The sequence below is a fragment of the Hibiscus syriacus genome, unplaced genomic scaffold, assembly GCF_006381635.1.
Source record: "Hibiscus syriacus cultivar Baekdansim isolate YM2019G1 unplaced genomic scaffold, ASM638163v2 tig00110430_pilon, whole genome shotgun sequence".
In the NCBI taxonomy this organism is placed as follows: domain Eukaryota; kingdom Viridiplantae; phylum Streptophyta; class Magnoliopsida; order Malvales; family Malvaceae; genus Hibiscus; species Hibiscus syriacus.
The window spans coordinates 1,655,563-1,670,974 of record NW_024062734.1 but is presented as its reverse complement, the minus strand read 5'-3'; the positions used below and the strand labels follow the sequence as shown (position 1 = coordinate 1,670,974).

The following is a 15,412-nucleotide window of genomic DNA, read 5'->3' as shown; positions in this document are numbered from 1 at the left end:
GTTGTGTTTCAGTTTTAGCTAAAATAAATCCCTTTTTCTTTTTCCAAAGAATTTGATCTAAGAGGATCAAATTAGTAAAAAAAAATTCGAAAATTCTTGTATTGTTGTTAATTCGGAGAAATGGAGAAGAAAAAGGTGGCTGTACCATTAGTTTGCCATGGGCATTCAAGGCCGGTAGTTGATTTGTTCTACAGCCCCATCACCCCTGATGGCTTTTTTCTTATTAGTGCCAGTAAAGGTGAATCTTTTAATTTTTTGTTGATTCTTGGGGGGCTTCTTTTGAAATTATATTCTACCATATATATGAATTTAGATACAGGAATATCGAATTGGGTTTGGGTTTTCCGATTGATTTAGCCTGTTTTTGATCGTATTGATTTTCCGTTTTGAATTTATTTCTGTTTACTGTTGTGAACCGCCTTTTTTCTTCGACTAGTTTCGAGTTACATGTGTCTAAATATTATGTTTTGAGCTGTCATTTGGCTATTATTTACCAGATGCAAAGCGTAAACCATCATTGTTATGTAACATGAAATGGAATGATTATTTTGAAAGAAGGAAATCTAGTTATGGTTGATCAGGTTGTTGATGTGATTTGTTTTAATGTTCTTGTTGATCATTTCTTCTGCCATAATCCATTTTTATAGGTTATTACAGTATCAGAATTGTGTAGTTTCTATTTTCCTGAGAAGTCGTAGCAGATGACAGTGATTATGTTTTGCATACTGTAATGTCGATGGACTATTTAGCTTATTGTTTATCAGCTCTCTTTCTAATGATGCATTGGAAATTCAGACTCCACTCCAATGTTAAGAAATGGGGAGACTGGAGATTGGATTGGCACATTTGAAGGGCACAAAGGTGCAGTATGGAGCTCCTGTCTAGATAACAAAGCATTACGTGCTGCATCTGCCTCGGCTGATTTTTCTGCGTACGTATTTGTTGTTCAGCTGTAAAATAACATTTTTGGGAAGACATTTTCAGTGTGCAAAGGGATACCAAGTTCCACCTTTGCATTCCAGTGTCTTTTGCCACCATTTATTTTCTATTAACCACTCTCCTTAAAATAAAGGGACCTCATCCTTGTGGTCTACTACATTCTGTGCCTCATATTAACTAGTTGTTAGATGTCTGGAGAGGCTCCCGAGATATTCTCTGGTTGGCAAGTGTTTGGTGCTGTGCACTTGTTAGTGTTGGATTTGGAAATTGTCTTCTCCATGTTAAGTAAAAAGCATAGGGTATTGCTATTGGAAGGATGCTTCTTTCTAAATATAGGGAATTGCATGTGTATGAACTACTAAAAGCTGATATTAATTTTCTTCTCGTCATTGTTTTAACACTTCTCTCTCTCTCTCTCTCTCAAACACACACAGTCATTTTCTACAAGTATGATTGTTTGAAAACTGGAATTTATCATTTTTCTCCAATATTTCCAGGAAATTATGGGATGCGTTGACTGGAGATGAATTGCACTCATTTGAACACAAGCATATTGTTCGAGCTTGTGCCTTTTCGGGGGTAGAGCTTAATTGTTTTTCCTTAAGAATATTTTTCCCTAACTATAAATGTGCAGCGTTTAATGCTTATGCCCATTCCAATGTTATTTCTGATAGGGATGGCCTGAATGGAAAGTACTGTATCGGCTTTGTTTCTCATGGGCAATTTTGTTTTGTGATGATTTATAAGCACTACTTTCTATTAGATATTATTGCATGGACGTTGTATTTCTTGTGATGCCAGTTGGTAAAGTTCTATCAAGGTTGTGTGCGTTAACCAAATATAAGAATGCTTCCAAAGCAACCGACTTTGAAAGAAATGCATTGATTCAATAGTCTTAATTTTTTTTTTGAAAAGTGTGTACGTTTCTTCTACCATTGAAAATATTTTGCATACTTTTACATGCTCATTCTTCTTTTTCTATGTTCTGTTTCTCTCGTGTAGCTTCATCACTTGAATCATTTGCAAGGTCTAATTGCATATCCTTTTTTGTTTAATGGACTGAAGTTGCAAAGTCATTAAGTGGGCTTCAGAGAATGCTTTTTCATTTTTCGCGAGACCTTCACAAATTTTAAAAATTTGTTTGCACTCAATACATAATATTGAGTTTAGATTGCAATTAGCTTCTTGAGGCTTGCACTTTCATTCCTGGTTCATTAATATGCTCTTCATATGAAGATAAATTTATCTATCTTTGCTTTTCCCTTTTATCATCTGTTTGCATCATCCGAGTAAATTGTCAATTGTACAGGATACACATCATCTACTCACGGGTGGAGTTGAGAAAATCCTTCGCATATTTGATTTGAATTGTCTAGATGCAGCACCAAGAGAAGTGGATAATACTTCTGGTTCAATTAGAACTGTTGCATGGCTCCACGGTGACCAGATCATTTTAAGTTCTTGCACTGATACTAACGGTGTTAGGTACAAATGTAATCTGTTGGTATCATCTTTTCATTTTCTGCTGTGGTTTCTGTAATTTCTTTTGCGAGTTCTGATATTTTTCGTAAGTACCATTATTGTCTTGAATTAGTTGTCAGTTTAGGTCTTTGAGATAAGGTGTTTGATAGGTAGGCTATTATCTGCTTGCCTTGAGCACTGACTTAGTTTAATGGATGCATGTCAGTTGTTAAGTTTAAAAGTCAAGATAGAAAGTTTAGGGCACTTTGCAGGTTATACTGGTCCGATAGTGGACATTATAAATGTTTTCTAGTATAGCCAGATAGAAAATTGTAAAATTTTCCAGATATTTGATGGGATATTACTAAGTAAACAAAAGAGAAAAAAAAGTACAAGTACATTTAGTTTACGTTATTCGTAAATGTTCCATGTATACACACACATAAATCTATCATTTATCTACCTACCTACCTGCTTATATATATATATATATATATATATATAATATGCATGAATGTTGCATGCATGTAGACTGAAAACCATGTCTTCCATATTTGATTGTTTGGTGTATTCTCAAACCTTTGATCCACTAGTTTATTGAAAATAAACTGCAGATGTGTAGGAAAACATCCATTGTTTGTCTTCATTTTTATCGAAGCATTGATTTTCACACAATTATATGCTTGTGTAAAAATGATTTCCTGAACTTTGTATCTCTATAGGTTGTGGGATCTCAGAAGTGGCAAAACAGTTCAAACTCTTGAGACAAAATCACCTGTCACAAGCGTTGAGGTGAGTTGTGATGGTCGCTATATAACCACAGCTGATGGATCTACTGTTAAGTTCTGGGATTCAAATCAGTAAGTTCTTAGCTGGGCTGTTTGTGCAGGACTTTATTCTTTTGCCACCATGGCCGCTGACATTTATATTGCTCTTTTTAGTTTTGGGTTGGTTAAAAGCTACAACATGCCATGCAATGTAGAATCGGCTTCATTGGAACCAAAGAATGGCAATAAGTTCATTGCTGGGGGAGAAGACATGTGGGTGCGCGTGTTTGATTTCCATACCGGAGAAGAGCTTGGTATGTTGAGTTTGTGAGATGAACAGATATATCAATTCAGACTATATGTCTGGGTCTTCAATATTTGCTAATGCCAAAAGTGGACCATTTTGGCAGTCTTTGAAGGCCTCACGAGGGTGCATTATGACATGTTTCCCAACCTGAAACAACACAATAGAATGATAAATATGCTGCTAGTCAATAAATAAAAAATATAAAAATCCAGAAACGTACAGGGTGGTGGATCCATCTAGCAGATGAGCCATGTTATGTAGTGTGTGAAACTGATTGTATGTTCTTTTTTACTGGTGTTATTCAGGTTGTTAAGAGTTCAAATGTTGCTTTTATCACTGTAGGTTGCAACAAGGGTCACCACGGTCCTGTCCATTGTGTACGTTTTGCACCGGCAGGGGAATCCTATGCCTCAGGATCTGAAGATGGTACCATTAGAATATGGCAGACAAGTCCAGTGATTCGTGAAGAGAGTGATCAGGTACCTGGAAATGCACCGAATCCCAAAGTGAAGGCTGTGGCTGATGAGGTTAACCGTAAGCTCCAGACCCTTCAGGTCGGCAAGGAAGGGGACACCCCAGAGATGGGATAAGCAACCCGATGCTCGTCATAGTATTAAATTTGTCAAGGGCATTCAACAAGTGTTTTGTTTTCAGCTTTGCTTTCCAGGTTGTAGGATTATGGGTGTGGGTGTTGTTTGCTCCTTGTTTCTCTACGGAAATAAAATGAACTCTCCTTTCAAATTTCCTTGTATATTCCTCTCGAGTTCGGTTTGCAAAGTTGAATTCAGTTTGATAATTTTCAAAGTCTAATTTGAGCTTAAAAATTTTCATCTATGGAGGAAGCTGAATTTTAGTATTCTAATAATCAAGTCTGAAGGTAAGTACCTGAGTCGGATTTACTCTTTACAAGGTAAAAGAGCGTAATTCCTTTTCCAACTGATCGGAAGCCATTGGATTTCTGCAAAAGCTCAACTAAATAATTAACGGAAGTATAAACTATTTGATAATGAAGGAAGGGAATATGAATGCTTGACCTTTCAGTAACCTGATAATAAATCTCCCTTCACAGGTTACACCTGTGGGTTTTCCCTGACTTCCTGTTTGGTATTGGCACCTGTCAAACAACATTTTCAGTTGTCTGCAAAACAATCAACTTGTATAATCCGCTCAGATGTCCCCTTTTCTGACTGATCTTATCCCCGACATACTTTGTCGGCTACCGGTGAAGACACCACTCTGCTTCAGATGCGTGTCCAACAAAGCAATGGGGTTCCTTCATGGACGGCTCACATTTTACCACACTCCATCTCCATCAGTCCTTGAAAACCAACACCAACATCAAGCTTTTCGCCGACAATTGTACTGAAATCGATGATAATACTTATTCGGTGGACTTCGACTCCCTCGGCAACTTGGTGCAGTTTCCTCCCACATTCAGATGAAATCACCAAGTAACGCTCCAGAGTTGTGGTTTCTTGTAATGGATTGCTTGCCATATACCATCGTGGGGCAGGCATTGCTACCATTGGATGAAGATATAATCACGGATCATGATTCCATCCGTGGATACGACTATGATGACAGTACCATACTCTGATTCGGGTAAGATGGTATCACTGATGACCATAAGGTGGTGATAATGCTGAGATCCAAGAACCAAATCTTCTACGTTAAAAGCATTATTTCTGTCCATTGGTAAATATGATTGATTTTTACGAGCTCAAGTACTCCGACGTTCCATGTATTGATTTCCTTCATTTTGTTTTTGGAATCATTGATGTCAACGATCAGATCTTAGCAGTCCATTCATGCAATTATTGAAATTCAAGGCGCTGCCCTGCATTCCTTTCTCCAAGTTGATTCCGTCTTCTAAAAAACCTTAAAAACTCGGGCTTCACCAATTCGTGTAGTGATTTTCATCAGTCATTAAAAAAAACACCGTTATATATATATACTTTAGAAATCTAAATGCATATAAGATAATATCTATTCAAAAAATTCTTAATCTATTGCAACTGTTCAAACATGTATCCTGATCCTCTACAGAGAACAATATTCCCTTTTAGATCAGAATCTACTTAATAGGTTCAACTTTAATGAGATTATTAAGTACATAAAAACAAAACCTATCTTAAATGAGAATTTTGCTAACAACGTTCTGGCATTTGTTGGTTTCCATGAGTAATTAACATGACCAATCCTGCGCACACAAAATAGGGTTTCCGCATGGTATTGACATGGTTATGCTCAACATTTACTTTTCGGCCCAACATTAGACATTTAAAGAAATAGTGGCAGATGGAAAAAACTAAACAAGATTGATATATAAAACATAACTTTTAGTCCTAGTCATTAGGATTTTACAACAGATTTGAAGATATGTTCAATTACAAAAAGTTTATATAATCGGTGATTCATCACCCCCACCAAATAAGTAAAGATTATGCTAAACAGTATTAGCTGGCTTAAAATTGTGTGTGCATTTGTCTCTTTCTCAAGCGTGAGACTTGCACGATTGAGAACAGAAAGCTAGAAGTATTCACATGGTTGAAGCTCGATGAACAATATTTCACCTGTACACTCGAACCAACTCTAGCAAGAGCCTTATCATATCCACCACGAGAGTTGAGTTTTCGGATGCCCTAATAGAGTGAAGTCAATAAGATTGCTCTTGAAAAACATAATTCTAATTTTTATTTTCTAATTAATTGATGTAAAACAATTGATTCATGTACCATATTTAGAGCTAAACAATTGAATTAGGCAACAAGACAATATCAAATTGAAATTTGACCTCAGTAGAAACAACAGTCAAGACTACTCTATCAAGCAAGCCTCTGCTTCGTGATCTGTGTCACAAGTGACAACAAATATGGAGGAATCTAAACCAAAGGCCAATTAGCCATGGTAGGTTATGATTATGAGTACAAACAGGCTCTTAGATAACATACCTCAGCCAAAGCATTCACATGTGCCAAATAAGTAGTTAACAGGTAACCACCCAAAAGTCTAGAAAAAAAATGTTAAAGGTGGAACAAGAGTAAATAGAAAATACTATCAAACAGAACTTACCAATCGGAAGGAACCTACCTAGTACCGAAAGGTATGCATTGAAGCACTTGAAGTCCATACTGCATGCAACAACAATAAATAGGAATCCCATATCTAAATTTCTACACTCTTCTAGTCAAACATCAATCTAAAAGGTCTCAAGAACTGATCAAGGGAAGGGAAAAGAAAATGTTATCAGCATGACGGATTCTCATGAACTGTACATAATATGTGAAAACCAACAAGTTAACCACAGCATGAATCTTTTGTCATGCAGAATCCGTGGAAAAGAAAATATATAATTATACGGTACAAGAATTTTTCTTACAGAACATCACTCTCATGGGCAGGCAATGATTTTCAACTGGGAGTTCTTTGAAGGGGCACAGAAGCACCCATCTAGCAATATCAGACAACCACTTGCGAAGTTAAAAATATCATTTGATCATGGTACATAAATTATAATTGTCTGATATCATCAGTATGTACAAATTTGTTCATACAATTAGAATGCTTAAGGCCACAAATTATAATTGTACGGTTCAGAGGTGATAAGATATTATAGTCTACTCTAGTTAATACAAGTCCCCCCCCCCACATAGAGTAGGGAGGTTCAGAGCAATTTATAAATTATGCAGCCTAAAATATTCTATTATTGGATATGTTCATCCAGATAAACACAAATTTATGGTTATTACAACTTGAATTCTTTAACTGCAACTGCAACCTATCGATTTACAAATTAAAACTGAAGGGTGTTTTTTTAAGATTATCTTGATTTATCAGCAGCGGCAACAGATAAATGACCTATACCAGCATTTAAAAAGGCAAACCAAAATTCAAAAAGATATATAAAAATATCCGTACCAAAAGCAGGGTTTAAGGGATCCATTGGGGAATAAAGCATAGATGTTGCCCACTGGTCAACAGCAAGAGGTGCCAAATTTAACCCCAATCATGGCTTTTGAAGCTATGTATAGATGCCTCCAACAGTGACAATGAGATACTCTGAGAAAGCACGAAGACATTTCCCAACATAAATTCCATAAAATGCTGAAATAAAGGAAGTATAATATTTATACCCACCTTTGAAGGATGATTTGATAACATACACAAAACTGCAGATATATACCGGGTAGTATCCATAAACCAGCTAGCACCACATCATAATTTACAAGTGCCAAATTGATGAACATGGACAAGATCAAAGGTAATCTGAGACAAAAAAGTAGAAATTAAATATTTCTAGCTACCATGCTCTACTAGATGCAATATTCTGAAACTTGGGAACTTACACAGTGGAATCCATCATAGAGTAACCTTCCCAGTAGCTAAAATGTACTTTCACTAATTTTCATTCAAATGCTATTTTTTAACAGTCAACATTATCCCTTAGAGGAAGCAGCCTTCTACTCTATTGAATTAATAATGACACAACCACCAAACAGTACCATGCAACTACGAAATCAGCAATGAGGAAAAAAATAAAGAATAATAACTTCACACATAATAATGAGAGATGAGAATAAATCATTTTATCTTTACATATCTGCAGCACCGCGTAAAACATAACACTGTTGTATGATTAGATATAATTATTTCATTGAATCTAGTAACAAACGAAAGCCTATTATCATTGTGTCTCAACTTTCTTAGCTCCCTTAGATGGTCATCATTTGAAATATTAAGAGTAGAACGTAGAGTTGTCACCTTTGCTTCTCCTTCCCATGTCAAAGACCCAGAAGCATACAATGCCTCAAGGGCCTGCTGATAGGCATGTAACTCCAAACTGCGGAAATCCATTCCCAATCCTTCACTAATGCAACCGAACTAGTTTCTTCTCCACATTTCCTTTCACAATAAGAGTAGACAACGCTAGAAGAATCCTCCAAGTTCTCACAACCGTTTGTTACATAAGTAGGAGACAAGTTAAGACCATTATTTCCTAAACCACTACAGCTACCAACAGACGATGCACAACTCAAGGTATCACTGGTATCATCAATTCTATAAAAGGATGAAGGCGTACATCTTTCACCCAGTATATTATTTGGGGAATCAATCGCATCTACCTTTTTAGAAGCTGGAGAAGGAAGCCAAACTATTATCCTTTTACCATCAAAACTACCCTTTGCAATAGCCCTCTTCTTCTGCCCACCAGAACCCGAGAAGCCAATCGAAGATCTTTTCCTCTTATGTGAGGAATTTGACGAACCCTGTTATCAAAATAAGATTGGGGTAAGAATAAATAACGTTTAATAAATAAAACACATGAAGAAATAAATTAAAAAATATATTGTGAAAAAAAATACCTTTCCAACGAGGAACCACTTGCCATCTTCCCAAGATTGTCGAACACGCAGTCGAGATCGATGTACTTCCAGTTCTATATTCGATCCAAGAATCCTCACAGAAAAGTTGTTTCCACCGAAAACAGTAACAATCAAGGCCGGTTTCCAGCACAGGTCGTCGAACACCTCTACGATGTCGCCAGGAACCCAATCAACGGTCCCGTTTGTAGGTGGAGGGCAAGGCCTAATCGCTTTTCTGGGGACTCTCTCCACCGTCCCCTCCTCGCCAGTGACTGGAAACCAACCGCACCAACGCTGTAAGTGTGGCCGTTACCGGAGATGATCTCGGCGCAGCGCCAGGCACCTGTTGGTACCTCCCTCTTGGTAAGGACCTCGACTTTGCTACCTTTATTAAATCTCATGATCGGCGAATTTGATTAAAAACAGTGAAAATAGGGTTATAAATATAAAAACCAAGAAACCACAGAATGAACAAATCTGGGGAAGGAAAGTTAAGATGGAGTTTATATAGGGATCAGGGTTTTATTAAGAGTTTATGATAATCGGACGGTTAATAAAGGAGAGATCATCCAATTATCCGACGGTCAGGACGAGGGTGCTTAGGTTAAGCCGTTTCTTGCCAACTAAAATAACTCGCAGGTGGAGTTAGTTGCTTGTTCATAGTTTATTTTATAATTATATATATATATATATATGTATGTATACACTTATAATTTAATTTATGATAGTTATTTTTTATACGAATTAAGCAATATTTGTAATAAAAAATTATTGTTATTTCTTGAAGTATTAAATTTAAGCATTATAAATGTAAGGAGTATAAACATTCAATGCTTATTATGATTGAGAGTTGTTTTTGAATATATTAATAAAAAAAACAATTGATAGTTATTTTATGGTAAACTATCTTATTAGTCACTAAATTTTAGTTTATATATCAATTTGATCACTAGATTTTAAAATACTTCAATTTTAATACTAAAATTACGAGATATTTTTTATCAGTAGACTATTATATCATTAATAACATGATGAAGTGATTATTTTTGCCCCTGTTTTCTAAATTTTTTTTGACATTTCCTTTAATTTTTATGGTCAATCAATCACCACTTGTCACTCGTTTTCATTCGTGATAAAATTGTACCATAAAATTTATATTTTACTATTTTTTTGTTTGAATTTATTTTTTTGGAAATTCATTCAACATCGATGAAAATTCATTCAAATGTTTGACATTCTAAAACTTTAATCTCCTTCGATAGTCGTCTGATTAGGCTACTTTTGAGGTATGTGTCTTCTTGAAAAAATGTTTCTTACTATTCATATTTTGAACAACCACCGTGAACTCTCAAATATGAGAAAATCCATAAACCCCCAAATTCATGAATTTTTTATGTATAATTTCGTTACTTTTAAAGAGATTTTTTAAAAAAAATAATCTACATTAATGAAGTGATAAAGAACAATGAAATCAACGTTTAGGGTGGCCGTAAAAGATTGAAGAATTACAGTTTTTAAAGATGGTAGAAAATGAATAAAAAAAATTAATTTCATGAAGAAGATGAGGAGATAAAATATAAATTATTTTTTTACTTCCATATCGACAATGAACTATTATGTAATTCATGCCTTAACAATTTAACAGTCTAGTGACAAAAAAAGTCAACGTGAAAAGTTTAATGCTAAATTAAAGTGTTTTAAATTTTAGTGATCAAATTAATTCATCAATTAAAATTAAGGTATTAATGAGATAGTTTACTCTGTTTTTTTTTAATTTAATTTTAAATTAATTGACATCATTGTTATTGCAACATATCGGAGGTTGTAAGTAGATGTGCACAAAAAATCTAAATATTCGATTTTGTGCAAAAAAATATTCGAAATCGAATTTGGGAAAAATCTGTTTTGGGAAAAATCGGTTTTTTTAAAATCGGATCGGATATTTCAAAACCGGTTTGGAAAAAAACCAGATAAAAAATTAGTTTTTCATCCGGAAAAAAATCCGGTCTGGGGTTTAAAAATTCAGTCTGGGGTTTAAAAATCCGGTATGGGTTTAAAAAATTGGATGATCGGATTTTTTACCGGATTAAAAACCGGTTTTTTTAAAAAACCGATTTTTTTCAAACCGAAACCGGTTACATCATCCGGCCCTCCAAACCGGTTATGATCTGAACCGGTTTTTTTATAAACCGATTTTTTGGCTTAGTGAAAAAAATGGATCGGTTTTTATCCGATCCGGATCGGATTTAAATCCGGCTATGTGCATCTCTAGTTGTAAGTTTGAGAATAATCTCTTTTAAGAGTTTAAAAATTATGAATAATTTAAACATTGTATAAAAATTATATTTGACTTTATTATCAACTTAATCTTAGTTTGATTATCCTTGCAAAATCCTAAAGATTATGAATTTCAGTTTTTATTTAAGCTTACAAAGAGTTTGAGAGTTAAGTGTAGTTTAAATATTATATAAATAATAATAATTTATCGTTGACTGTATTTTATTTTAATTGACATAATTATTGTTATAACATTAAAAACGACGTAAATTGAAATACACCCAAATAAATGTTGATTTTTTTAATCCTTCCTCAATATATCAAATAAAAATCATTAATCAATCATCATCTTTATATTTTAAAATTATCACATTAGATAGATTTTATAGTGAAAATTAACTACATATCTAATCTCATTTAAAAAATAAATTTATTCTTAATACATTGGATGGTAAAATATTTTCTAATGATTTTAATCATAAAAATATAATTATTCAATTTGTTGTGAAAAAAAATCAAATTATACGTAAAAACTATGGTTTTAGAAATTTCTTTATTAGTTGATGTGTAGAAAATTTATAAAATTAACAACAAATATTAATCACAAATACACATATGTACCTAACTTTTAGATTTGTGATTGTATAATTGTGTGCCTAATTTTCATATTTGTATGTATAACAGAATAATTTATAGTAAAGTTATCCTAATTTTAGTTTGGATGTCAAATTACTAATTATATATACATTAAAATACAAAAATCAAATGTCAAATTTGCTTACTTTAAAAAAAGTTCAATCAAAATATCAGTTTTGTGAAAGAAAGAATGGTAGATAGAGGTAGGCTCCCAAGTTAGCAGGCTAATAATTTAGCACTGAAAATCCAAGAGCTTAATCAATAATCAATTGGTCTAATACGATGAAATATTAAATTTCTTAAGTAAGATCGGAAATTTGTATCATTATATTTGCATATGGAACAAATTGAATTGTAAGAGTTAATCCTATATTAGAAAAACAAGATATAATTCATACCAAAACCGGGGCTTAAGGCTTTCCCCGGGTCAACTGTAGGAGATGACATACTCAATCCATCATGGCTTTAGAAGCAAAGTATTGATGCCTCCAACATTGGCCATGAGATTTTCTGAGAAAGCATCAAGATATTTCTCAACATTAATTCCATATGCTGCTGAAATAAAGCAAGTATTAAGAATTGTACATCATCATGATATGATGTAGACATAAAACTGGAAACGTATGAAACAATAGCCAGAATCCGTAAACCAACCAGCATCACATCACGATTTTCAAAACCCTAGGCTAGTGAACTACAAAAAGGTCATTTTCTTTTTGCGGATAAAGAGCGTGAACAAGGTCAAAGTAAACTTCTAGGAAAAAATTGCAAATTTTTATGTGCTGGGAAAGACTGAAATATGCAATTCATAATACAGTTTCTGGAACTTGAATTCTTATATGCTTAAAATCAATATAGGAAATCTGTTCAAGCAACTAAGAATGTGATTCACCTCTTTGTATTCAATGTAACTCAACTGTTTCACAAGGGGTAATAGAATTTACTGTGCTAAAATATCCGCCCAACAATATTCAACATTTGCAAAAGGTCAAAAGCAAAAACGAAAAGAAGATGCTTATATATAAGCCTAAATCTAAACTACAATTACATGAAGAACAAAAGCCTTTTTTCATGGAGATATGAGAAGAAACTAATAAATCAATTACAAAATTGAAACTTCCAAGTATCTTTACAATACCTGCATCATTGGAGTAACAAAGAACGCTACCGCATTACCTGATAGAAATGTAATTCATTAAACCCAGCAACAACTAACAGAAAACCTATTATCATCATGTCTCAACTTTCTTAGCTCCCTCAAATGTTCATCATTTGAAATATTAAGAGAACTACGTAGGTTAGTCACCTTTTCTTCTTTTTACCAAGTCAAAGGCCCAGATGCATGCACTGTCCCCAGAGCTTTCTGATAGGCATGCAGCTCCGACCTATGGAAATCTGTTCCCAATTCCACACTAGTGGAAACAGGACTTCCTTCTTCTCCACAACTCCTTTCAGAATATGAGTCGGCATCACTACAATAATCCTCAAAGTTTACACAACCTTTTGTTACATGACTAGGAGACAAGACCATTATTCCCTAAACCACTACAGCTACCAACAGACGATGCACAACTCAAGGTATCACTGGTATCATCAATTCTACAAAAGGAAGAAGGCGTACATCTTTCAGCCAGTATATTATTTGGGGAGACAAACACATCTACCTTTTCAGAAGCTGGACAAGGAATGCGCACTATTAGTCTTTGACCACCAATACTACCTTTTTCAATCACCTTCGTCTTTTTTCCACCAGCATCCGAGAAGCCAGGCGAAGATCTTTTCCTCTTCGATGGTCCAGGCGAATTCGACGAGCCCTGTTATCGAAAGAATCAATAAAATCCAGCGAAGATATTAAAGAAACATGTCAAAATTTGTAGTCCAAAGAAAGATTGAAGAGAATTACATTCCCAACAAGGAACCATTTGCCATCTTCCCAAGATTTTCGTACACGCAATCGAGATTGATGTACACTGAGTACTCTATTCGATCCAATAATCCTAACGGAAAAGTTGTTTCCACCGAAAGCTCTAACGATCACCGCCGGTTTCCAGTATAACTCGTCGAACACTTCCACGACGTCGCCAGGAACCCAATCGTCGGTCCTGTTAATAGGAGGAGGGCAAGGCCTGATCACTTTCCTGGGCACTCTCTCCACCGAACCCGCCTCGCCGGTCATCGGAAACCAACCGTACTTCACGCTGCAACTGTGACCGTAGCCGGATATAATCTCGGCACAGCGCCACGCGCCGGTTGGAACTTCGGTCCTGGTTAACACCTCGACTTTGCTACCTTTTCTGAATCTCATGATTGGTCAATTAGAATTTCAGTAAAATGAAAATAGATTGCTGAATTGAATTTTTAGGAAGAAAACACAAGTATTTGTTTTTTATTGAATACATGGAAGTAAAGGAGTCCTAATCTGTTCCTTGGTTGGTTATGTATAGAATTATTTGTTATTTTATGTTTTAGTCCTTCACTTTATACCAAAATTAGGATTTATTCCTATTTTAAAATTTGCTGTAATTTGATAAACTAATTTAATACAATGGTGTAGCCGTAGGTCAAAAATTGAAAAATATTGTTAACTATTGTTGATAATTGTAATAGTTCAATGTTATCGGCAGTAGTTATAGTATTATATTTATCAATTTAGATTTATTATTGACATTTAAAAGTAAAATTATATTAAAATAAAATAAGATTTGATAAATACCATATATATTTATATTTATCTTAAAATATATTTTCATATCTCTTAGACTCGTCATAATCTAGTCAACAAGTTAACGTCCATCTTAGACGATCATCAATTTTTTTAACGAAAATGGACGAGTTTGTAACATATGAATAGTCCTGTGACTATTTTGTAACTTACAATAATCAAGGGACTCAACAAAGTAGGCAACAACGCCCTATAGTTAGAGGACCATTTTAAAACTTTTAATAATTGTGGACTTAATAAAGCAATGTCCCATAGTCAGGGGACCATTTGTGTACTTTACCCTTTAATTTTAAACTATTCAAATTTATATATAAAAAATATTCTATTAACTTATATTATTCTTATTTGCACCGAAGAAAATAAATTTACTGTTATACTAAACCTAAATAAAATGTTTGAATATATAAATTAGAATTAAATATTTAATTATACTTTACCTTCAACTTGAATTACATTACACTATAATTTAAAATATAAATATTATCATTAAAATACAAATAAATATAAAATTTGAATAGATAAAAACTTATAAATATTAAATTACACTTTATATTCATTCTAACTACAATTTTATGAGGCTTAATATACAAAAATAAATGTCTCGAAAAATGTTTTGGTGTCTAATTTTTTTTTGCTAAAAATAAGTATTTAACGTTTTCTTAGTTACATTTGTAGGTGCTTACCGTTATATTTTTTTATTTTTAAAAATTTTAATAAAAATATTATATTAAAAAACTTAATTTATTTATTAAAAAAACCCTAAACTTTTAATGAAATTATAAAAAAAACTCTAAAAAACTAAAATATCTCATTTCAACCCTTGTTACTAATCGTTGCCGGCCATTTCCGGTCACCATGATCGCCAAACAGTTAGATTTTGATCAAAATTGCACGGTGGTTCGAATGGTGGTGGCGATGTGGCTTATGGAGGTCAGGATCG

The 15,412-nt window shown here is 33.9% G+C and overlaps 2 protein-coding genes and 2 long non-coding RNA genes across 8 annotated transcripts; 1 reads left to right on the top strand and 3 right to left on the bottom strand.

Annotated features, from left to right (window-relative positions):
- Positions 1 to 4,227, top strand: LOC120125445 (serine-threonine kinase receptor-associated protein-like). The gene is made up of 7 exons (XM_039143877.1): positions 1 to 238; positions 796 to 931; positions 1,437 to 1,518; positions 2,249 to 2,424; positions 3,123 to 3,260; positions 3,342 to 3,481; positions 3,817 to 4,227. The coding sequence occupies exons 1-7, from the start codon at positions 121 to 123 to the stop codon at positions 4,062 to 4,064; spliced, it is 1,038 nt and encodes a 345-aa protein (XP_038999808.1). The 5' UTR covers positions 1 to 120; the 3' UTR covers positions 4,065 to 4,227.
- A 1,688-nt stretch (positions 4,228 to 5,915) lies between these two features.
- On the bottom strand, positions 5,916 to 6,710 carry LOC120125449. Its single transcript, XR_005516362.1, has 2 exons — positions 6,269 to 6,710; positions 5,916 to 6,116 (listed from the first exon to the last, which is right to left on the bottom strand). It is a non-coding gene; the product is annotated as an uncharacterized LOC120125449 (long non-coding RNA).
- An 18-nt stretch (positions 6,711 to 6,728) lies between these two features.
- On the bottom strand, positions 6,729 to 14,118 carry LOC120125447. Of its 5 annotated transcripts, XR_005516360.1 has the most exons (5): positions 13,654 to 14,118; positions 13,285 to 13,564; positions 8,236 to 8,467; positions 7,393 to 7,533; positions 6,729 to 6,924 (listed from the first exon to the last, which is right to left on the bottom strand). XR_005516360.1 is itself a non-coding variant. In XM_039143878.1 (4 exons), exons 1-3 carry the CDS (start codon positions 14,053 to 14,055, stop codon positions 8,256 to 8,258), a joined length of 894 nt encoding a protein of 297 aa, XP_038999809.1. In that variant the 5' UTR covers positions 14,056 to 14,118; the 3' UTR covers positions 7,120 to 7,533; positions 8,236 to 8,255. The 5 variants fall into 5 exon arrangements, 4 of the variants coding, with proteins under 4 accessions (XP_038999809.1, XP_038999810.1, XP_038999811.1 ...); XM_039143878.1 differs by lacking the exon at positions 6,729 to 6,924 and having other exon boundaries at positions 7,120 to 7,533; XM_039143879.1 differs by lacking the exons at positions 6,729 to 6,924; positions 7,393 to 7,533; positions 8,236 to 8,467 and adding an exon at positions 12,067 to 12,305 and having other exon boundaries at positions 13,415 to 13,564.
- LOC120125448 lies at positions 8,660 to 9,404 on the bottom strand. The gene is made up of 2 exons (XR_005516361.1): positions 8,838 to 9,404; positions 8,660 to 8,741 (listed from the first exon to the last, which is right to left on the bottom strand). It is a non-coding gene; the product is annotated as an uncharacterized LOC120125448 (long non-coding RNA).
- Positions 14,119 to 15,412: the final 1,294 nt, after the last annotated feature.

Excerpts from the sequence above, each read along its gene's own strand:
- LOC120125445 (XM_039143877.1), top strand. The coding sequence starts at position 121 with ATGGAGAAGAAAAAGGTGGCTGTACCATTAGTTTGCCATGGGCATTCA. Across the intron at positions 239-795 it reads TCTTATTAGTGCCAGTAAAG|ACTCCACTCCAATGTTAAGA; the intron begins GTGAATCTTTTA and ends TTGGAAATTCAG. Across the intron at positions 3,261-3,341 it reads AAGTTCTGGGATTCAAATCA|TTTTGGGTTGGTTAAAAGCT; the intron begins GTAAGTTCTTAG and ends TGCTCTTTTTAG.
- LOC120125447 (XM_039143878.1), bottom strand. The coding sequence starts at position 14,055 with ATGAGATTCAGAAAAGGTAGCAAAGTCGAGGTGTTAACCAGGACCGAA. Across the intron at positions 13,565-13,653 it reads AATGGTTCCTTGTTGGGAAT|GGCTCGTCGAATTCGCCTGG; the intron begins GTAATTCTCTTC and ends TTTCGATAACAG. Across the intron at positions 8,468-13,284 it reads TAGCTGTAGTGGTTTAGGGA|ATAATGGTCTTAACTTGTCT; the intron begins ATAATGGTCTTG and ends GTGGTTTAGGAA.